Source organism: Triplophysa dalaica, chromosome 9 (assembly GCF_015846415.1).
Source record: "Triplophysa dalaica isolate WHDGS20190420 chromosome 9, ASM1584641v1, whole genome shotgun sequence".
NCBI classification, from domain to species: domain Eukaryota; kingdom Metazoa; phylum Chordata; class Actinopteri; order Cypriniformes; family Nemacheilidae; genus Triplophysa; species Triplophysa dalaica.
In genome coordinates, this window is record NC_079550.1 from 24243388 (window position 1) to 24267481 (window position 24094).

Consider the following 24094-nt stretch of genomic DNA (forward strand, 5'->3'; position numbering starts at 1 on the left):
CTCTGCTTCCTCAATGGAAGACGTGACGGCGGGATTGAGGAGATCCTCGAAGTATTCCTTCCACCGCCCGATGATATCCCCGGTCGAGGTCAACAGCTGCCCCCCTCCACTGTAAACAGCGTTGGTGGGGCATTGCTTCCCCCTCCTGAGGCGTCGGACGGTTTGCCAGAATCTCTTCGAGGCCGACCGATAGTCCTTCTCCATGGCCTCGCCGAACTCCTCCCAGGCCCGAGTTTTTGCCTCCCCAACCACCCGGGCTGCAGTCCGCTTGGCCTGTCGGTACCTGTCAGCTGCCTCGGGAGTCCCACAAGCCAGCCAGGCCCGATAGGACTCCTTCTTCAGCTTGACGGCATCCCTTACTTCCGGTGTCCACCACCGGGTTCGGGGATTGCCGCCTCGACAGGCACCGGAGACCTTACGGCCACAGCTCCGAGTGGCTGCGTTGACAATGGAGGTGGAGAACATGGTCCACCGGACTCAATATCTCCAGACTCCCTCGGGATCTGGTCGAAGCTCTGCCGGAGGTGGAAGTTGAAGATCTCTCTGACAGGCGATTCGGCCAAACGTTCCCAACAGACCCTCACAGTACGTTTGGGTCTGCCGAGTCTGTCCAGCTTCCTCCCCCGCCATCGGATCCAACTCACCACCAGGTGGTGATCGGTTGACAGCTCCGCCCCTCTCTTCACCCGAGTGTCCAAGACATACGGCCGTAGGTCAGATGAAACAACAACAAAGTCGATCATTGACCTCCGGCCAAGGGTGTCCTGGTGCCATGTGCACTGATGGACACCCTTATGCTTGAACATGGTGTTCGTTATGGCCAAACTGTAACTCGCACAGAAGTCCAATAACAGAACACCACTCGGGTTCAGATCAGGGGGGCCGTTCCTCCCAATCACGCCCCTCCAGGTGTCACTGTCGCTGCCCACGTGGGCGTTGAAGTCACCCAGCAGAACGACGGAGTCCCCAGTCGGGGCGCTTTCCAGCACCCCTCCCAGAGACTCCAAGAAGGCCGGGTACTCTACATTGCCATTTGGCCCATAGGCGCAAACGACAGTGAGAGACCTATCCCCGACCCGGAGGCGCAGGGAAGCGACCCTCTCGTTCACCGGGGTAAACTCCAACACATGGCGGCTGAGCTGGGGGGCTATAAGCAAACCCACACCAGCCCGCCGCCTCTCACCCTTGGCAACTCCAGAGTGGTAAAGAGTCCATCCTCCCTCGAGGAGTGTGGTTCCAGAGCCCAAGCTGTGCGTAGAGGTGATCCCGACTATCTCTACTCGGAATCTCTGAACCTCACGCACAAGCTCCGGCTCCTTCCCCGTCAGAGAGGTGACGTTCCATGTCCCTAGAGCTAGATTCCGCGTCCAGGGATCGGGTTGTCGAGGCCCCCGCCTTCGACTACCACCCGTTCCACTTTGCACCGGCCCCTTACGGTCCCTCCTGTAGGTGGTGAATCCACGGGAGCCAAAGCAACTTGTGTTGCATTATACAATTCATTTGTTTCTGAGTGTGTACAGTCCCTTGGATCGAACCCATGACCTTTCCCTTGCTAGAGACATGCTATAACAATTAAGCTACAGGAAAGCTGTATAATTATGTATATTGCCATGCCTGAGCAGTAGAAATCGCGGTCGTTCATGCAGGAGCAGCTTCAGCCGTAATTATTGACAAGATCATTTCTCTTCAGCTCCTAAAACTAGAACAGATCCATGAAAAGATTCTGCACCTCTCAATCATTATTTATTTCAGGTGTACACACAGTTACAGCCAATCTGCTAGGTTGGTTAAACGTCTGTTAGATTTTGACTGACTGGCCAAATGTCGCCTTGTTTTAGACTAGACGTCAGTGCAGTGATTGAACGGCTAACAAAAATGCCTGGTGTGTGTGTTTCAGAAGTGATGAACTATGTTTAATAGGGATGCAACAATACAGCTCACCCGTGGTTCAATACTGTCCTTGTTTTATGGCCCACGGTTTTTGGTTCGGTTCTGGTGATTTCGGTTCGGTTTTCGGTTCTGCACATTCAAGTGTTTTTTTTGTGATTATGCTTCCGTGACAGCAACAGTTAACACTTAAGAAGAAAAACTGTTTTACTGAAATTATCTTTATTTTACTTGACTTACTTTGTAATCTTTAAAAAAAAAATCAAACCGGAAAACCGCAATTCACCTTGACGGATTGAACCATAGATGTCATACATTACATTTAAATTTAAGCATTTTGCAGACGCTTTTGTGACTAACATTGCATTATCCTATACATTTATACTTGGGTAAATGCAATCCCCTGGGATCAAACAACGCAATGCTCATACTACTGAGCTACAGAAAAGCAATATATTGAGTATTGTGGCATCCCTAATGTTTACTGCTTTAATTTCAAAAGACGATTAATAAGACAATTTTAAATAATTGATAAAATCCAGAACCCAGTAGATTAACTCCTCAAACGACCTATTCGTATTTAAGAAACAATATGTATAATGCATACATACACATATAATATCATTGGTTTCAAATCATTTATATTTTAATAGTATGGTTTTGTCACATCTTAATTTGGGCGGGTTTGTTTTAAGAAATGTTGACGTATTTTTAACATTTTAATTTATTTATTTTAACAAAAACGAAAGTGAAAGAGCGAGCGCAGTACATCACGTGACTCTCTCTCGGTGTCCATTTTAGACACGTCTTCGAAACAAAGTTATCTTCAGTATTCAATAACTGTGGCTTATTATTAAGTTTAAAGTCGCTTTTGAACTCCGATGGGATCTTTTGAGTATATAATGACACTTTAACCGAGGTAAGTGTCGATTATATATTTTTTTATTGATTTGAAACTGCGTTTGTCTCTGCAAGGCTAGATAGATGATCTGGAGCTAACGTAACGTTACAGCTTACGTTAACTTACAATCTTCAGCTAACAGTAGCACAGAATGTAGACCAGGACGTAAAACATAGTATTTTAGTTTCCGGATGTAAGTTACGGGTGCAGTTTAAGGCTTTATTGTTAGTTTTTAGAGATTGCGGACCTCATAGTTTCGTGTGTCGTCACACTGTAGTGTCGAATGCGGAACATTAGCGGGGTGAGCAAATGGAATCTCCAGTTGTTGTCTGTAAGTTTAAAAGCTGTCGATTTATATCGTTTAGTTTAAATTACAAATAGTTAATATCACCAAACGTCGAGAAGAGACCTGAGCTGTGATTTGTACAGAATCCCCTCTGAGAAAGAAAACCCAGAAAGAATGTATTTGGTGTCATAAAAGTTCCGAGTGATTCTCCACAAAATTTAGGCCCTATGTTCACATCAGAGGAGCCCTGACAGGAATTTGTGACTAAAATACATCTGCGGTTGCTGACTTGCACACAAACTACACAACGTTATGGTCCATATATACTTCATGTCTTAGTGTTTCTTCTGTTAGTGATGTTATTTAAATATTTATGTCTTGAAAACGAAAGAAAATTGAGAGCTCTATAAACAGCCGATTTCTTGCCTACCCGGTAGGTCACGTGATCAGATTTACCAGTGAAGATCAGACTGATGTGACTGAATGATTCATGGATGATTCACAAATACTCAGAGATGGAGATTATTCTCCAGGATTCAGGTATTCTTATTAAAGTCTGTGTTTAAAAACTTTTACTTTGCATTTAAATATTAATATGGTAAATTATATCAAAATCACAATAAAATATTAATATAGTTCATCGTCTAAAGGATGTTTTTTATAACGAATGACAAAGAACTAATGAATAATTTACCTAATTAAGAAAGTAGTTGACTTTCTGTTACAGATCAGTTGATCAGAAGAGATCAGACTCACCTGAGATCAGTTGTGTGTCTATGAAGAGTGATGCGTCTATGTATGAACCAATGAAATTTAAAGACACATCACCTGATCAGAGGTACAACAGTTCTGTCATTTTTTTTTTTTTACCAATCGTCAGTTATCAAACATCTGCCGTTTAATGTTGTGTTTGTTGTTACAGATCAATTGATCAGAAGAGATCAGACTCACCAGAGATCAGTTGTGTGTCTATGAAGAGTAATGCGTCTATGTATGAACCAATGAAATTTAAAGACACATCACCTGATCAGAGGTACAACAGTTCTGTCATTTTATTTGTATTACCAATCGTCAGTTATCAAACATCTTGTGTTTAATGTTGTGTTTATTGTTACAGATCAGTTGATCAGAAGAGATCAGACTCACCTGAGATCAGTTGTGTGTCTATGAAGAGTGATGAGTCTATGTATGAACCAATGAAATTTAAAGACACATCACCTGATCAGAGGTACAACAGTTCTGTCATTTTTTTTTTTTTTTACCAATCGTCAGTTATCAAACATCTGCCGTTTAATGTTGTGTTTGTTGTTACAGATCAATTGATCAGAAGAGATCAGACTCACCAGAGATCAGTTGTGTGTCTATGAAGAGTAATGCGTCTATGTATGAACCAATGAAATTTAAAGACACATCACCTGATCAGAGGTACAACAGTTCTGTAAAACTGTGCTAAAACATGTTTAAGAACTGTGTAGTCCAGTAATATCAGACAGTCTGATTGTGTTTTTGTGTTTAAGGTCTAAAAATGTTCTGCAGTCCATTGAAAGTGGCTGTCATAGTTTCAGGTAAAATGAACGTTAACATTTGGCAAAATCTTTCATCTAAAGTGTCTTGCTTTGGTATACATGTGTAGGGTGGTCACAATTATTAAATTATAGTCTCATCACAATTATTTCAGGTAACCGTGAGTGTTGTGAATCCTTTGAAAACAATAGAGATCTGCAGTATTTGCTGGGTTTTACATCCACTGTCATTGATCTGCACTCACTGTTACATTTAACTGACATTTATCCATCATTTGAGTTGTATTAGCTTTAGTTGATTTGTTTTGTTTCCAGACTTGCAGCATCTACTCAGCAATACCTACTTTAGTGCTCAAGACTCAAGTTTTCTCTGTTAAGGTCACTCAGTAAATAGGGCTGTAACAAGGTATCAAAGTATCATATAACGCAATACTAAGTCATTTAGATATGTGTAGTACAGCAATTAAGATATGAATCGTAGAATATGACAATATATTTTCTGATTAAATTATATTTAAAAAAATCAGTTTTTAGTTGACATAAAATTGGTTGAATTAATCCTTAAATATTGTTAATACTTTAACAAAATAACAAATATTACTCAACATTGTAGGAGTGATACTGAATTGTTGAATAATTGATGTATGGATAGGAGCCTGATTCGACTACCAATCTCACAGTCGAATCTTTGCAGAGGCAGTTAAAGATAAATTAATACTTTGTATGTAAATGCAGGTAGTTCGTTACTTAGACTGAACTTTGCACTGCATGATACAAATAAAAATCACAGCATGTAGTGAACACGGCGTAAACTTTCGGAACTTGTCATTCTCTGCTCTGAAAGTAACCGTGTGTGTCAGGAGGACAGAGAAAGAGTGCGATAGGAAAGAAAGGTGAACAGGATTTTTTGACTGTTTAAATGGTGAGATGCTTTATTGCATTCCTCCTTTACATGCGGGAAATAAAGTTACATTATTGGAAGTGCATTGGTTCTGTATTCACGTTTGTAAAAAAAACAATTCATTATTGTCGGGTAGTTTTGAATATAGTTTTGAGGCGAGATCTGGCCTAGTAGCCTAGTGGCACAGTATTATTGCAAGATGTTTAAGGAAAATGTCCATTAATTTGACTATTTGTGGCACGAGTTTTAAATGTACTGTATCTGTTTATGCAAAATGTCTGAAATGCAGGGGAACACACATAAGATAAAAAAAATCTAATATTAATTTACAGAATTTGTTTACAACAGAATATCAATTATAATAATAAAAAATAAAATATACATGATTCAAGTCAAAATGTGCATAATAAATGTGTTACACATTGCACACACATACATATGATTCGACTATAGGCAAAACATAACAATTCTTTAATCGGGGACACATTTTTAATGATTTTAGGGAAAAGTTTGTTCTTTATTTATTTTTATTTATTTTTTCTTTCTTATATCGTGATGCAATCGTCATTGTAAACCCAGTATCGTGCAACCTATTGAATTGTGAGCTGAGGGTATCATTTCACCCCTATCAGTTAATAAAAGTTATTTACAAAATTTTCACATTTCTAAAGTATATATTTTCTTAATTGAATAAATTAATTGTAATATTAGTTATATTGTCAAAGCCTTAAAACAGTCAATTAATTGGCTACATGGCAATTATTTAATAGACAATTAATGCCCAGCCTAATTTCATTATCATGACCTCCCTATACATGTGTTCATTGTGTTTGTCCATGTTGTTTTGTAATTTTGTTGAGAATTGTGCTGATATCATTTACTGTATTTCATTAACAGCATATTATTAGATTAAATGACATTCATCTATTGATTTAAACTGACAACACCATTATATGGCTGTTCATAACTATTTTATGATTTGGCTAATAGGTAGTCATTTGTATCTTATTTGTTAATATGATCTGCTTTCACATAGGGAATGCTTATTGGTTTTAAAAAAATGTGTTTATGTTTTATTAAAATTGGAGATGCACCGATTGATCGGCCAGAGACCTGAATTGCCTGTTTTTCGCATGATCGGTCACTCTCAGGTTTTACCTATTCCAAGTAAAGCTGATTTTGCCAGCGAGGTGGGGAGTAACTTCACAGCCGTTAATACAATCTAAGCCGCAAGTACACATGTTAACGTCTGTGCACGAAGCCGATCTTTCACGGCTGGTTTATACTTGTGTCTGGGTCCACCGAACTGCGTTAGTCTCTGCTGACTGCACACGCATCATGTAGCGCACAGACAGAGAGATGCAATTTTTTTTACTTAGGGTATGTACTACATGCTTACAGTTATGCTAAACTCTGACACATGCTGAACTCTCTGTGTAAAACAAACATACATTTTATTCAACCCGAATGCTTTTGTTATGTCAAAGCTATGGTAATTTCACTAAGGTGTAATGACATTTAATACCACTTGTTTTTAAAAATCCAAAATATTTAAAAGAAATCAACCAAAATATGTGATATATATTTGCACATTTTTGTGTTCGTAAAGAACTGAATCAAATACATAATACATCTTTAAAGTAGAATTCACTCAAAAGAATTCACTACATTTTTACTTTTTATTGAAGTTGTAGGGTTGTTATCCTAGACTTTTGTGAGATGCGTGCATAAAGATCAATAAAAAAACAAGTTTAGTTATATTTTATTATTTCTACTTCTTTTCAGTCACAGAGTTCTTCAATTTAAGAGCTGTTTGAGTAAGTGAAGATTCTGTTATTAAAGGCGAAGTTCTTGATTTTTAATGGCCACTAGCGTTGTATTATAGATTTGAAACGAATCTCTGTTCAAACACAACAGTTAACTGCACATTAAAATCTATGGAGATCTATATATATATCTATGGAAATACTTTAGAACACCGAGGCGTTCCCAGGCCAGCCGGGAGACATAGTCCCTCCAGCGTATCCTAGGTCTTCCCCGGGGTCTTCTCCTGGTGGGACATACCCGGAACACCTTTCCCGGGAAGGCGTCCAGGGGGCATCCGGAAAAGATGCCCGAGCCACCTCAGCTGGCCCCTCTCGATGTGGAGGAGCAGCGGATCTACTCTGAGCTCCTCCCGAGTGACCGAGCTTCTCACCCTATCTCTATGGGATCGCCCGGCCAACCTGCGGAGAAAGCTCATTTCGGCCGCCTGTATCTGGGATCTTGTCCTTTCGGTCATGACCCACAGCTCATGACCATAGGTGAGAGTAGGAACGTAGATCGAACGGTAAATCGAGAGCTTCGCCTTGCGGCTCAGCTCCTTCTTCACCACGACAGACCGGTACAGCGACTGCATTACTGCAGAAGCTTCACCGATCCGTCGGTCAATCTCCCGTTCCATCCTTCCCTCACTCGTGAACAAGACCCCCAGATACTTGAACTCCACCACTTGAGGCAGGAACTCTTCACCTACCTGAAGTGAGCAAGCCACCCTTTTCCGACTGATAACCATGGCCTCAGATTTGGAGGTGCTGATTCTCATCCCAGCCGCTTCACACTCGGCTGCAAACCGTCCTAGTGCATGCTGGAGGTCCTGGTCTGATGGGGCCAGCACGACGACATCATCCGCAAAGAGCAGAGATGAAATCGTGTGGTCCCCAAACCCGACGCCCTCTGGCCCCTAGCTGCGCCTAAAAATTCTGTCCATAAAAATTATGAACAGAACCGGCGACAAAGGGCAGCCCTGCCGGAGTCCAACATGCACCGGTAACAAGTCTGACTTACTGCCGGCAATGCGAACTAAGCTCCTGCTCCGGTCGTACAGGGACCGGATAGCCCTTAGCAAAGGGTCCCGAATCCCATACTCCCGGAGCACCCTCCACAAGATGCCACGAGGGACACAGTCGAATGCCTTCTCCAAATCCACAAAACACTTGGGATTGGTTGGGCAAACTCCCATGAACCCTCCAGCACCCTGGAGAGGGTATAGAGCTGGTCCAGTGTTCCACGACCGGGACGGAAACCACACTGTTCCTCCTGAATCCGAGGTTCTACCATCGGCCGGATTCTCCTCTCCAGTACCCTGGCATAGACTTTCCAGGGGAGGCTGAGAAGTGTGAGCCCCGATAGTTGGAGCACACCCTCCGGTCCCCCTTCTTAAAAAGAGGGACCACCACCCCGGTCTGCCAGTCCAAGGGGCACTGTCCTCAATGGAAGACGTGATGCCGGGATTGAGGAGATCCTCAAAGTATTCCTTCCACCGCCCGATGATATCACTGCTCCACTGTTTACAGTGTTGGTAGGGCACTGCTTCCCTTTCCTGAGGCGTCGGACGGTTTACCAGAATCTCTTCGAGGCTGACCGATAGTCTTTCTCCATGGCCTCACCGAACTCCTCCCAGGCCCGAGTTTTTGCCTCCCCAACCACCCGGGCTGCAGTCCGCTTGGCCTGTCGGTACCTGTCAGCTGCCTCGGGAGTTCCACAAGCCAGCCAGGCCCAATAGGACTCCTTCTTCAGCTTGACGGCATCCCTTACTTCCGGTGTCCACCACCGGGTTCGGGGATTGCCGCCTCGACAGGCACGGGAGACCTTACGGCCACAGCTCCGAGTGGCTGCGTTCACAATGGAGGTGGAGAACATGGTCCACTCGGACTCAATATCTCCAGACTCCCTCTGGATCTGGTCGAAGCTCTGCCGGACGTGGAAGTTGAAGATCTCTCTCACAGGCGATTCGGCCACAAGTTCCCAACCGACCCTCACAGTACGTTTGGGTCTGCCGAGTCTGTCCAGCTTCCTCCCCCGCCATCGGATCCAACTCACCACCAGGTGGTGATCGGTTGACAGCTCCGCCCCTCTCTTCACCCGAGTGTCCAAGACATACGGCCGTAGGTCAGATGAAACAACCGCAAAGTCGATCATCGACCTCCGGCCAAGGGTGTCCTGGTGCCATGTGCACTGATGGACACCCTTATGCTTGAACATGGTGTTCGTTATGGCCAAACTGTAACTAGCACAGAAGTCCAATAACAGAACACCACTGGGGTTCAGAACAGGGGGGCCATCCTCCCAATCACGCCCCTCCAGGTGTCACTGTCGTTGCCCACGTGGGCGTTGAAGTCCCCCAGCAGAACGACGGAGTCCCCAGATGGGGCGCTTTCCAGCACCCCTCCCAGAGTCTCCAAGAAGGCCGGGCACTCTACACTGCCATTTGGCCCATAGGCGCAAACGACAGTGAGAGATCTATTCCCGACCCGAAGGCACAGGGAAGTGACCCTCTCGTTCACCGGGGTAAACTCCAACACATGGCGGCTGAGCTGCCATGTGGGGGGCTATAAGCAAACCCACACCAGCCCGCCACATCTCACCCTGGGCAACTCCAGAGTAGTGAAGAGTACATCCTCCCTCGAGGAGTGTGGTTCCAGACCCCAAGCTGTGCGTAGAGGTGATCCCGACTATCTCTAGTCGGAATCTCTGAGCCTCACGCACAATCTCCGGCTCCTTCCCCGTCAGAGAGGTGACGTTCCATGTCCCTAGAGCTAGATTCCGCGTCCAGGGATCCGGTTGTCGAGGCCCCCGCCTTCGACTACCACCCGATCCACTTTGCACCGGGCCCTCCTGTAGGTGGTTGGTCCACGGGAGGGTGGCCCCACGTCGCTCCTTCGGGCTGAGCCCGGCCGGACCCCATGAGGGAAGGCCCGACCACCAGGTGCTCGCAGGGCTTGGCTCCAGGGTGGGGCTCCGGCTGCGCCATGCCGGGCGACGTCACGCTCCTCGAATTTGTCGTCATCATAAGGGTTTTTTGTATTAGTTATTAAACAATGAAATGCTTTATTACTTTACACAAGACTCTCCTGGTCCTCCATAGTTAGGGAGCAACAAGCGATATGTCATACAGGAGCCATAATACATTAGGTGCCAATACAAAGTTACTGGTTTCAACTAAAGCTAGACCACTACCTGTTGAGAGAAAGTTTTTTTATTTTTTTAAACCAACTGTATGTAAACCAATTCCGTGCAGTAAACCAATTCCACATTGAACAAGGTGCAAACAACCTTAGTCTTGTCGAGGTTTCCATTGGAAACTTCTTGAAAATAAATTTTCCCTGAAGCAAACCTGGGGGCTTCATAGCTGCATACATGTTAGCACGTCACGCTTGCGTAGTATAGACCCAGCTCGTAGCCTAACTTTGAGAATGGATTAACGGCACAATTTTAATTACGCGATAAGAGTCTCACGTTAACGCAGCACGTTAACGCCGATAACGGCCCACCACTAGTTTTTATAGACCTGCATTTAGGGAAATTTGAGGAAATTGTAATGTTCAATAATTTATGTAATTAAAATTGTTACATTGAAGTAAAGTAAATCTGGTTTTCTATGTGGTGTCAATTATATTTTGTTGATTGAAAGAATCTGCATAAGTTAGAATCGGTAGGTTTTAACTTATTATAAAATCGAAAACTGGAATCGGCAAAGAAAATTGCAATTGTTGCATCTCTAATTAAAGTCACAAAAATCTGATTTATAAAATAATCTGCAAATTATTACAAAGTCAATTTTAAACTCTGTTATAATCTGTTCATAGTTCTCATTGTCCGCTTCCTGAAGTCCTCAACACATTAAGATTAAACCTGAGGAAGAAGTTTGAGTGTTTGTGTGAAGGAACATCAGATGAGAGAAACCCAACACTGCTGAATGAGATCTACACAGAGCTCTACATCACAGAGAGTGAAAGTGGAGAGATCAGTAATGAACATGAGGTGAGACAGATTGAGACACAATCCAGGAGAACAGCAACGGAGGACACACCAATCAAATGCAATGACATCTTTAAAGCTTTACCTGCACAAGACAAACCCATCAGAAGTGTGCTGACAAAGGGAGTCGCTGGCATTGGAAAAACAGTCTCTGTGCAGAAGTTCATTCTGGACTGGGCTGAAGGGAAAGAGAATCAGGACGTCCACCTCATATTTCCACTTCCTTTCAGAGAGATCAATCTGATGAAGAACCAAACACTCAGTCTTTTACATCTTCTTCATCTTTTCTTCCCAGAGACAAAAGAAATGGAAATCTCCAGCGGTGAATATAAAGTGTTGTTCATCTTTGATGGTTTGGATGAGTGTCGTGTGTCTCTGGATTTTCACAGCAGTGTGAGGTTGTGTGATGTCAGTGAATCAGCCTCAGTGGACGTGATGCTGACAAACCTCATGAAGGGGAATCTGCTTCCCTCTGCTCTCATCTGGATCACCTCCAGACCAGCAGCAGCTGATCTCATCCCCTCTGAGTGTGTTGATCGAGTCACAGAGGTACGAGGCTTCACTGACAAACAGAAGGAGGAATACTTCAGCAAGAGAATCAGTGATGAGAGTCTGAACAACAGAATCATCTCACACCTGAAGTCATCCAGGAGCCTCTACATCATGTGTCACATCCCAGTGTTCTGCTGGATTTCAGCCACTGTTCTAGAGAGAATGTTGAGTGAAGCAGAGAGTGAAGGAGAGATCCCCAAGACTCTCACTCAAATGTACACACACTTCCTGATCATTCAGACAAACATCAAACATCAGAAGGACTATGAGAAGAAAGTGAATAATGATGAAGACATGATCTTCAAACTGGCCAAACTGGCTTTTGAGCAGCTTGTGAAAGGGAACCTGATCTTCTATGATGAGGACCTGAGAGAGTGTGGCATTGATGTAGCAGAAGCATCAGTGTACTCAGGATTGTGCACTCAGATCTTCAGAGAGGAGTTTGGCTTGTATCAGGGGAAAGTTTACTGCTTTGTTCATCTGAGCATTCAGGAACATCTCGCAGCTCTTTATGCTCACATCTCCATCACAAACAACAAGATAAATGTGTTTGGAGCGGGTCAGTTCTCTAAAATGTTGGACAAAGTGAAACATAACTTATCAAAACAGGTTTCATTATCTGAGCTGCATCAGAGAGCTGTAGATGAAGCTCTACAGAGTCAGAATGGACATCTGGATCTTTTCCTGCGTTTTCTTCTGGGTCTCTCACTGGAGTCCAATCAGATTCTCTTACAGGATCTACTGACACACATGAGCAGATGCTCCTACAAGAAAGAGAAAACTGTTAAGTACATTAAACAGAAGATCAGTAAGAATCTGTCTCCAGAGAAATCCATCAATCTGATTCACTGTCTGAATGAACTGGATGATGATTCACTGCTGCAGGAGATTCAACATTATGTGAAATCTGAATCAGTCGGACGCTCCAAACTCTCCTCTTCACAGTGGTCAGCTTTAGTTTTTGTGTTGCTGATGTCTGAACAGCATTTGGATGAACTTGATCTGAAGAAATTTATTGGAGATAAAAATACAGCAGATGAAGTTCTTGTGAAACTGAAGCCTGTGATTAAAGAATCCAGAAAACTGAAGTAAGTAAAACTAACAACAATCAGTTCACTGTTACTGTTGTATTCCTTTGTAGCCATCCTGAAATTAAATGAAATTCATTTCAAACACAAAGCCGGTAAATTTTTTGCCAGCCGGCCGTACGTTATCCCTTTCTTATTTTATTATTGTTATTTGTAAATAATTTTTATTCGTCTTGTATTTGTTATCCTGACCCATAGAGTATCTAATTTCTCTGATGTAGATGCTAAACAGCAGGTGTTGTGTTGTCAGCATGAGATCTTTTCATCAGAGAGTTGATGTGTATTATTCAGTTTATCTGATGTGTGAATTATAATATAAGTGTAAAGATGTAACATCACAGTTTGATGGTGTTGATCTAGTGTTTGTGTTATCAAAGGTTTTGTTTTGTTTGTGTGGAGTTTCTCTAAAGCACAGTGATGTTCTTCAACAAGAACTCAAAACTCTTCAGTGTTCTTCATCAGTCTGATGTTCATGAGCTTCAACATCAAACATCTGCGTTTAACAACAAACACAACAACAATATTCCACTTATTACACTCACATGTGTTTATATGAGTAAAGACACAATGAGAAACTGATTTGTCTGTTTTATTATTGTTTAATTTTCTCTTTTTTTTATTTCATGTTTAGCAGCAATGTTTGTCATTTATCTCTACAGGTTGAGTCAGTGTAAGATCACAGATGAAGGTTGTGTTGCTCTGACTTCAGCTCTGAGATCAAACCCCTCACACCTGAGACATCTGGATCTGTCTTATAATAATGTAGGAGATTCAGGAGTGAAGCTGATCTCTACTGTACTGGAGAATCCTCACTGTAAACTGGAGACACTGAAGTAAGATCATCTCTCTGATAGTCACACATGATTCTTACAGAAGCAGAAAACATAAACAGTTTTAAAACAAAGAAGAATTTATGGGACATAATAGTTATGATCAGACACAAGCTCCTCAGTGTATCAACAGGTTTTCTCATCTATTCATTTTTAAAAACATTGTGTCAGGTAATAATAATACATTTCTTTGTATAGCGCACTTAAAAGTTGTTTCTCAATGCGCTTCACAGTAGAGATCGACTGATATGAGTTTTTCTATATCTGATGTTTAGAGGTCAGGTCAGCCGATGGACGATATGTGCTGATGATATTTTGAAGTTTTCTCTTTATTTATGATAAAATGTCACACTTATAATAAGTGGATACACAACATTTTTAAACTTAAAATCATTTATTGAACACTGACTTCGACCTTGAACTGAACTTGAATAAAGACAGTAACAGTAGTATTCAGGTACAGGAATGTAAAACTGAAGTGTAAAACAACACAATAATGTTTACAGCAGAAGTTAAATACAGATGATGATCAGGGCCGGAGGGGCCCATGTGCGCTTGAGGCACAAGAATGGGGGAGAAATGTTCTCATAACAAATTTTCACTATTTTCAATCTGGCGTGTGCCTCTCTGTCCCGCACATACGCAGTGTGCACACAAAACAGTGTTTCTAACGTACGCAAGTCTGTCTCTTGATTTAGTAACTTTTAAAAGCTCTTTAGCAGCTTTTGTTCAAGAGAAGCACAAAGCGAAATATCCAGCGACCTTCCTATAAATCTTTCATTCAGAGGGAAAATGTGTCGGGTGCTGTCCGGAGAGCACAAGGTCTCTCTTTCCCCGCTCAGGGATCGTCTCAGTGAGCGGCAGAAGGAAGCAGAACATTTGACAGGTGACTCCTGAATGAAATGAGAACAAAACAGCATTTCCAACAAACCGGCACTGTTATCAACTGTTTGTCATGAAACAAGGGGGAGAACCCAAATCCAGGCAGGCACGGTGGTGAAAGATTTATTAAACAAATAAACACAAAACAAAGACCCACGATTGGGTAAAACAAGACTAACAGGTACAAGGTAAACTTGAAATACAGGACACGACTTGGCAAACAAGCACACTCAGCTTGGGGTATACAAACTACAGGCTACAAGCACATACATTGACCGACACATGACAATGAAACAAGAGGAGTATATATGGGGAACAAACACAGGATAATTAATAGGGACCAGGTGATGGGTGTTAAACACTTAGGGAAGGCTAATGAGGAAACGAGATGGCGGGAAACACTGACGAGACATGGAGAGAGAGTATCGAAGGCTCCTAGGGAAACTATCTCTCCCTCCACATAACTTAAGGCTATGCCATGACTCCACTGCACGAACAAGAATAAACGTGACATGATAGCGGAATCATGACACTGTTTGAATGTATGAACATGAACACATTTCATCTGTACATATGCATATGATTCCCTAAACGGAGGCTTTGTGAAAGAATATAGCAAAAATCGCCCCTTTTTATGGTGATTTGTTGGATGTCGCGTCAGATTTGACAATAGAAACTGAAAATATGAAGCCTAATTGAATAAAAACTTTATTGTTGTAATTAATCTATAAGCTAAATTAGTATACCCTCACAGTTGTATTTAAAATCTCAAAAGGTAAGAGTTTTTTAAACGTAAATGTAATTGGTGTTTCTTCACCAATAATGAATGTTTTTAAATAATGTTAATCAGCTTTATTGTTTAGTCTTCGTTATTAGAAAATCCAGAATGCTTTGAAAATGTTTTACACAAACTAACATAAAGACTCAAGAAGTAATCCTAATATTTGTTAATGCTGTTTAACACATTATACGCTTACATAAGAACATAAGTCGTGAGGTGCTTGTTACACAAATGAAGTTTAACAAATGGATAAATTACAATCATAGCCTTTTTATTCTTAGAAAGATTAAAATATTTGATAATTACACTTTAGAATATAGTTAAGAACGTCCTATACTTTATTTAAATAAAGTTTTGTAAATCTGTCATGTTTGTGTGTGAATTATGGAAAATTTTTATAAATTAAAGTTTATTTATTTATATAGCGCTTTTCACAATGTGCATTGATCCAAAGCAGATTTACAGGAGCAAACAGGAAAAAGAGAAAAGGTGAAAACAGCAGAGTGTTTATAGAACAAGAGAGATCATTATGATGAATAATATCTAATAAATAAATAGATAGAACTGAATGAATAGGTGGAGGTGAGGCAGTGTGTGCTTGAATATGTCAGTGAGTTACAGTATGCAGTGAATTATCTTGATATGATGTTGCTGATCCAGAAAAGGATTGTTGTTGTGTAATTCCTGTATGATGGAGAATGTGTTCAGGTGTTGATTGTCTTTCAGGTTGTGATCATAGTTTGTAATTTGACACTGTAATCCTGTATGATAGAGGTTTCATACACATAGTAACCTGTAGACTATTTTAAAACTTTAGTGTGCGCCCGTGTGTATGTGGGGGTCTACAAGATACTTGTACCCAGGGGCCCCTGAATTCTTAATCTGGGCCTGATGCTACTAAACTCTTAGTGATTTCTGACATTCTTGCCGATAAACGTTAGACCGGTTTAATGAGGATAATAACTGTGGGATGTGTGTGTGTATATATATATAGCCATTGGTCTGAACACGTCACTTTATTAGGTTGATGAGCATTTTTATTGGCATTACACAGTTTATGGAAACACAAGCAGATGCTCATATTTTTGAGCTGAATTTTTACTAAAGCAAATAAGTTGGATGTAAACCTGCCTATTGTCTGCATCAAACCATGCTTCCAAACAAATGTCAAACACCCTTCTGGGCTGCTCCAGGTCAGGACAGATCTGTGTCTCCAAGCACGCTGCTGTCTGTGAGTGGGGTGGAGTCACATGGTAATGTAGCCGTCAATCACGCTGCAGTGTTTGTGAGAGCTGTGGCCTTCTCCACCCCACACACATAGTGAAATTCTCCCACTCCAATACAGGAAAAAACACAGAACATTGGGGCTAATATGTTAGCAAGCAAGCTGCTGTCCTTTTGACTACAGTTCTTAAAGTTAACTGCAAGTAACTTTATATAGCAACATTCTGCTGAAGTGAGAGACTGAAGTGTGTGTTATTGTTCTCTACAGGTTGAGATGGTGTAAGATTAAAGATGAAGGTTGTGTTGCTCTGACTTCAGCTCTGAGATCAAACCCCTCACACCTGAGACATCTGGATCTGTCTGATAATAATGTAGGAGATTCAGGAGTGAAGCAGATCTCTACTGTACTGGAGAATCCTCACTGTAAACTGGAGACACTGAAGTAAGATCATCTCTCTGATAGTCACACATGTACTGATTCTTAGTTCATCATCTTCTATATTCATGTTCATGGGTTGGTTGTGGAGTATTTGAGATGCAGGAATGTCATAAAAACACAAACACAAAACTTTACATTATAAGTGTATTGTGATTGTCAAAACATTTGATAACTACAATCAACATCATTTTATTACTTTTAATTGTAGGTGAACTGTCCCTTTAAATTTTGAGCACAGATCAGACATGGACTTTTCAAACAATGGTTAAGAGATCTTGACATACAGAATAAATCACTGAAATCATGTGAAATGATGTGTTTAAGTATATATAAGAATATATTTTTATTTTAATAGATTAAACACAACCAATAAAGAAACTTTAAAAGCCACACAGTTTACTGGGACTTTGTAAAATGCTTAATGTGAAAAGCACTTAACGTACCCAAACAACCACCAGAAAAAACTAAATTTCTGTCAAATCTTACTTGTAATAAACACAAGCTGCTGTAAACAGAAGGAGTTGATATTCCACAAATAAAGTGAATAATGTCACGTTAAGTGTTTTCTCCTCCATAGAAGTCCATTATAAGGAAACAGTTTAATGTGGGACATTCACACACGCTTAACATGAAACTTTACTTGTTGTGTTTATATTCTGAGCTCATCAGATCATCTGCACATGAAAAACTTTATTTACAGAAGCGCTCGGCTCTGTCAACACTAACTCTCGTCTTCTTTCATTTGATTGGTCACCTCACTTATTTTGACATTGAGGAGCGCTGTTAGACCACTGAGACGTTATCAAATGTTTGCAGCATTAAATACACTTCGGCTTTTACACAATTATTACACACATTTGATGACACACTATAGAAACAATGGTGCGTACGGTCCTGTGTAAGAAAACAGATGTGTGGTGTGAGAGCGTGAGAACAGCATTTTAATGATGAGCTGAAGATTTAACATGATGATGAATGTTATTCAGTGTAATATGTGTTTCATTCATGACATTCTGCTGAAGTGAGAGACTGAAGTGTGTGTTATTGTTCTCTACAGGTTGAGTCAGTGTAATATCACAGATGAATGTTGTGTTGCTCTGACTTCAGCTCTGAGATCAAACCCCTCACACCTGAGACATCTGGATCTGTCTTATAATAATGTAGGAGATTCAGGAGTGAAGCAGATCTCTACTGTACTGGAGAATCCTCACTGTAAACTGGAGACACTGAAGTAAGATCATCTCTCTGATAGTCACACATGTACTGATTCTTAGTTCATCATCTTCTATATTCATGTTCATGGGTTGGTTGTGGAGTATTTGAGATGCAGGAATGTCATAAAAACACAAACACAAAACTTTACATTATAAGTGTATTGTGATTGTCAAAACATTTGATAACTACAATCAACATCATTTTATTACTTTTAATTGTAGGTGAACTGTCCCTTTAAATTTTGAGCACAGATCAGACATGGACTTTTCAAACAATGGTTAAGAGATCTTGACATACAGAATAAATCACTGAAATCATGTGAAATGATGTGTTTAAGTATATATAAGAATATATTTTTATTTTAATAGATTAAACACAACCAATAAAGAAACTTTAAAAGCCACACAGTTTACTGGGACTTTGTAAAATGCTTAATGTGAAAAGCACTTAACGTACCCAAACAACCACCAGAAAAAACTAAATTTCTGTCAAATCTTACTTGTAATAAACACAAGCTGCTGTAAACAGAAGGAGTTGATATTCCACAAATAAAGTGAATAATGTCACGTTAAGTGTTTTCTCCTCCATAGAAGTCCATTATAAGGAAACAGTTTAATGTGGGACATTCACACACGCTTAACATGAAACTTTACTTGTTGTGTTTATATTCTGAGCTCATCAGATCATCTGCACATGAAAAACTTTATTTACAGAAGCGCTCGGCTCTGTCAACACTAACTCTCGTCTTCTTTCATTTGATTGGTCACCTCACTTATTTTGACATTGAGGAGCGCTGTTAGACCACTGAGACGTTATCAAATGTTTGCAGCATTAAATACACTTCGGCTTTTACACAATTATTACACACATTTGATGACACACTATAGAAACAATGGTGCGTACGGTCCTGTGTAAGAAAACAGATGTGTGGTGTGAGAGCGTGAGAACAGCATTTTAATGATGAGCTGAAGATTTAACATGATGATGAATGTTATTCAGTGTAATATGTGTTTCATTCATGACATTCTGCTGAAGTGAGAGACTGAAGTGTGTGTTATTGTTCTCTACAGGTTGAGTCAGTGTAATATCACAGATGAATGTTGTGTTGCTCTGACTTCAGCTCTGAGATCAAACCCCTCACACCTGAGACATCTGGATCTGTCTCATAATAATGTAGGAGATTCAGAAGTGAAGCTGATCTCTACTGTACTGGAGAATCCTCACTGTAAACTGAAGACACTGAAGTAAGATCATCTCTCTGATAGTCACACATAGGGTTGGGCTGATAGATGATGACATTGTCCATAGCTGATGGTGACATTCATCATGATGTTGGGCCGGCATCGTGATTCCCCTCCATGATGCAATTTTCATCATCAGGGGGTCCGCGCTCGTCTGGATATCCCGTCCACGTACATCCCAATACCAAGACAAATGACATATTAGATACTTATACTTATTCAACTTCAGTACGTACTGGCATAGAATGAGATTTCACACACAACTTTGGTTACTAGTCACAGACCGGGGCGGCCAGTACAATATGATCATGATAGTGAGGAAAAGCAAGGACGTCTTCCTGTGGATAGATGAGGAAATCCATGTTATAAAGCTTGTTTGATTTCATCCGGCGCCAAGCAGACCGATGGACGGATGACATCACAGTACTGAGAGAGAGTTTTAAAAGCATATGGCTCATGATTCTCTCTGGTGTTGCTGTAATGTCACCGGCTCCATCAGTGTACGCAGCGCTGCACGAAGTCAAACAAGACTTATAACATGGATTTCCTCATCTATGCACAATGACTGCGTCCTGTAACAATCACCTAAGATTAAACTTGTGAAATTTAAACAAAATCATTTTAACCACTGACCAATATAGCAAATATATAAACTAACTCATGTATCCAGAAACATAACTTGCAAACACAAAATGTAAAATGCTTTCTTTATATAGAGAAACCAATGAAGAAGTATCACACACACACACCATACTACACAAACCATTGGAATTCCCAATAGTCCAACATCTACAAAAGTTCCCAAATCACAAAGTGTCTCTATGGAAACAGTAACCTTTAGCAGTCCACTGTCCAGGGTGTTGAAGTGCGGAGCTGAAGTAAGTCCTTGATATCTTCTAGCACAAATTCTCAGTTATGGACATATTTTCAATGTCCTGTTGACACAGACGCATAGAACCTCCTTAAAGAAAACATTGAAGAATATGAAGATGTAAAGAATCCTTTTGAGTGAACACAATAATAATGTTTTTATAATAATGTAATGATGAGAATAAAAGTTCTATCACTTCATACAAAAAGATGATTGTCATTGACGTAACATGTTTATTTAATAATGACATTCTGCTGAAGTGTGTGTAATTGTTCTCTACAGGTTGAACTGGTGTGAGATCACAATCACAGATGAACGTTGTGTTGCTCTGACTTCAGATCAGACTCTAGGAGATTCAGAAGTGAAGCAGATCTGTGATGTACTGGAGAATCCTCACTGTAAACTGGAGACACTGACGTGAGATCATCTCTATGATAGTCACACACACTGATCACACAACATTCATTCATGTTTATCAGTGTGTACTTTTAAAACATAAATAAATAATACTGTAAACACTCCATTAAATTCAGTTGTTTGGCTCAACATCAAGTGATCAGTCAGTGCTTGAAGTTCATGTTTTGAAGCAGAAAAATCAGGCGGTGAAAATATCTGAGTGACTTTGACAAGGGCCAGATAGAGATGATACAGACTGGGTCAGCTCATGTTTAAAAGACTTTGACCTGTCAGTGTTCCTCATTCCTGGTCATTGGGCATCAGGGTCAGAGGTGCCCAAGACTTACTGATGAACATGTGGAGTGAAGCCGAGCTTGTCTGATCAGATCAGATGTGAAGAGCATCTGAAGTTTAAAGTGATGAAAATTTATGTAACATTCCTTTAATCCCCTCCTTGAACTGCCACCTTACCGTGGTGGAGGGGTTTGAGTACCCGAAAGACCCTAGGAGCTATGTGTCCTTCTTGGAGACTCTGGGAGGGGTGCTGGAAAGCGCTCCGACTGGGGACTCTGTTGTTCTGCTGGGGGACTTCAACGCCCACGTGGGCAACGACAGTGACACCTGGAGGGATGTGATTGGGAGGAACGGCCCCACTGATCTGAACCCGAGTGGTGTTCTGTTATTGGACTTCTTTGCTAGTTACAGCTTGGCCATAACGAACACTATGTTAAGCACAAGGGTGTCCATCAGTGCACATGGCACCAGGACACCCTTGGGCGGAGGTCGACTTTGTGGTTGTTTCATCTGACCTACGGCCAAATGTCTTGGACACACGGGTGAAGAGACATGCAGAGCTGTCAACTGATCACTACTTGGTGGTGAGTTGGATCCGATGGCGGGGAGGAAGCTGGACAGACTCGGCAGACCCAAACGTACTGTGAGGGTCTGCTGGGAATGTTTGGCCGAATCCCCTGTCAGAGAGATCTTCAACTTCCACGTCCGGCAGAGTTCAACCAGATCCCGAGGGAGTCTGGAGATATTGACTCGGAGCTGTGGCCGTAAGGTCTCCAGTGCCTGTCGAGGTGGCAATCCCCGAAACCGGTGGTGGACACCGGAAGTAAGGGATGCCGTCAAGCTGAAGAAGGAGTCCTATCGGGCCTGGCTGGCCAGTGGGACTCCCGAGGCAGCTGACAGGTACCGACAGGCCAAGCGGACTGCAGCCCGGGTGGTTAGGGAGGCAAAAACTCGGGCCTGGGGGGAGTTCCGTGAGGCCATGGAGAAAGACTATAGGTCGGCCTCGAAGAGATTCTGGCAAACAGTCCGGCGCCTCAGGAGGGGGAAGCAGTGCCCTACCAATGCTGTTACAGTGGAGGGGGGCAGCTTTTGACCTCGACCGGGGGTATATTAGGGGGGTGGAAGGAATACTTCGAGGATCTCCTCAATCCCGCTGTCACGTCTTTCATTGAGGAAGCAGAGGCTGAGGGCTCGGAGGTGGACTCGTCCATCACCCGGGCTGAAGTCACCGAGGTAGTCAAGAAACTCCTCGGTGGCAGGGCACCTGGGGTGGACGAGATCCGCCCTGAGTACCTCAAGTCTCTGGATGTTGTGGGGCTGTCTTGGCTGAAACGCCTCTGCAGCACCGTGTGGCGGTCGGGGACAGTGCCCTTGGACTGGCAGACGGGAGTGGTGGTCCCTCTTTTTAAGAAGGGGGAACGGAGGGTGTGCTCCAACTATCGGGGATCACACTTCTCAGCCACCCCGGGAAAGTCTATGCCAGGGTACTGGAGAGGAGAATCCGGCCGATGGTAGAACCTCGGATTCAGGAGGAACAGTGTGGTTTTCATCTCGGTCGTGGAACACTCGACCAGCTCTATACCCTCTCCAGGGTGCTGGAGGGTTCATGCGAGTTTGCCCAACCAATCCACATGTGTTTTGTGGTATTGGAGAAGGCATTCGACTGTGTCCCTCGCGGCATCTTGTGGAGGGTGCTCCGGGAGTATGCGATTCGGGACCCTTTGCTGAGGGCTATCTGGTCCCTGTACGACTGGAGCAGGAGCTTGGTTCGCATTGCCGGTAGTAAGTCAGACTTGTTTTCCGGTGCATGTTGGACTCCCCTTTGTCGCCGGTTCTGTTCATAATTTTTATGGACAGAATTTCTAGGCGCAGCCAGGGGCCGGAGGGCGTCGGGTTTGGGGACCACACGGTTTCATCTCTGCTCTTTGCGGATGATGTCGTCATGCTGGCCCCATCAGATCAGGACCTTCAGCATGCACTGGGATGGTTTGAAGCCGAGTGTGAAGCGGCTGGTATGAGAATCAGCACCTCCAAATCTAAGGCCATGGTTCTCATTCGGAAAAGGGTGGCTTGCCCACTTCAGGTAGGTTGAGAGGTTGAGGCAGAATCAGCTACTTAGGTCGGCTGACTCGATTTCCTTCTCATTCATTCCAGTAGCGTACAGTGCATTACTCTGTTGAAGCCCAGCATCCATTGACTTCAATGGGGCTGCTTTAAACAGTTTTTTTCAGAGCTTAGAAATAAGACGGTCATTGGATAACGCTACGATTATGTCCCGCCCACGGACACTCAGCGTCTCTGGGATGAATGGAGGAGTGGGCTGGCCCGGACTCCGAGCGATTGCGTGATGATTGGATGGTCTGTTATCTCTTTTTAATCCACTTTTATGTCCCAAAACGCTCGTTTTTTGGGGTCGACAGCTTTTAAAAACGTATTTCTTGTTTTTTTTAGCTTGTTTGCTATACACATTGTCACATATCAGCTTTTAGATATTGTTTTTTTGTTGTTGTTATAAATCATAAATGACTAGAAGGCGGCAGCTTCTCGCAATGCAAAGAGACGGTTGGTGTGGGCGTGGGCGTGGTCTTCTGATTATGACAAGTATCACTCTGTGTCTCCATTTCCAACTCAGTCCCATTGCGGATTTTGCATGTGTAGTCGAAAGACAAACTGCTGCAACCTTCATCGTATATTTCACACAATTTCACAGCACATTCATGTTAAAAGAAGGGCCAACACTGCAAATACTGACTCTTTGCATAAATGTCATGTAATTGTCGATAAAAGCTTTTGAAACGTATGAAGTGCTTGTAATTAGATTTCAGTACATCACAGAAACAACTGAAACAAATATCTAAAAGCAGTTTAGCAGCAAACTTTTTGAAAACGAATATTTATGTAATTCTCAAAACATTTGGCCACAACTGTACTCCTACCCACAGGTCTAGTTCCTTGGGTAGTGCACACACTGGTATTCCCACTCC

At 42.2% G+C, this 24094-nt stretch overlaps 1 protein-coding gene across 4 annotated transcripts in view; it reads left to right on the forward strand.

Moving 5' to 3' along the window:
- The first annotated feature begins 2667 nt into the window (after positions 1-2667).
- LOC130428784 (NACHT, LRR and PYD domains-containing protein 3-like) overlaps positions 2668-24094 on the forward strand; it is a 38189-nt gene continuing 16762 nt past the window's right edge. For 3 of the 4 annotated variants that reach the window (XM_056757025.1, XM_056757026.1, XM_056757029.1), the window contains exons 1-13: positions 2668-2806; positions 3512-3614; positions 3802-3912; positions 3997-4107; positions 4192-4302; positions 4389-4499; positions 4592-4639; positions 11126-12937; positions 13597-13770; positions 16923-17096; positions 18151-18324; positions 19379-19552; positions 20703-20837. In XM_056757025.1, the coding sequence (XP_056613003.1) occupies positions 3565-3614; positions 3802-3912; positions 3997-4107; positions 4192-4302; positions 4389-4499; positions 4592-4639; positions 11126-12937; positions 13597-13770; positions 16923-17096; positions 18151-18324; positions 19379-19552; positions 20703-20837 (3185 nt within the window). In that variant the 5' untranslated portion in view covers positions 2668-2806; positions 3512-3564. The remainder of the gene's footprint in view (positions 2807-3511; positions 3615-3801; positions 3913-3996; positions 4108-4191; positions 4303-4388; positions 4500-4591; positions 4640-11125; positions 12938-13596; positions 13771-16922; positions 17097-18150; positions 18325-19378; positions 19553-20702; positions 20838-24094) is intronic. The other variant, XM_056757027.1, reaches the window with a different exon arrangement.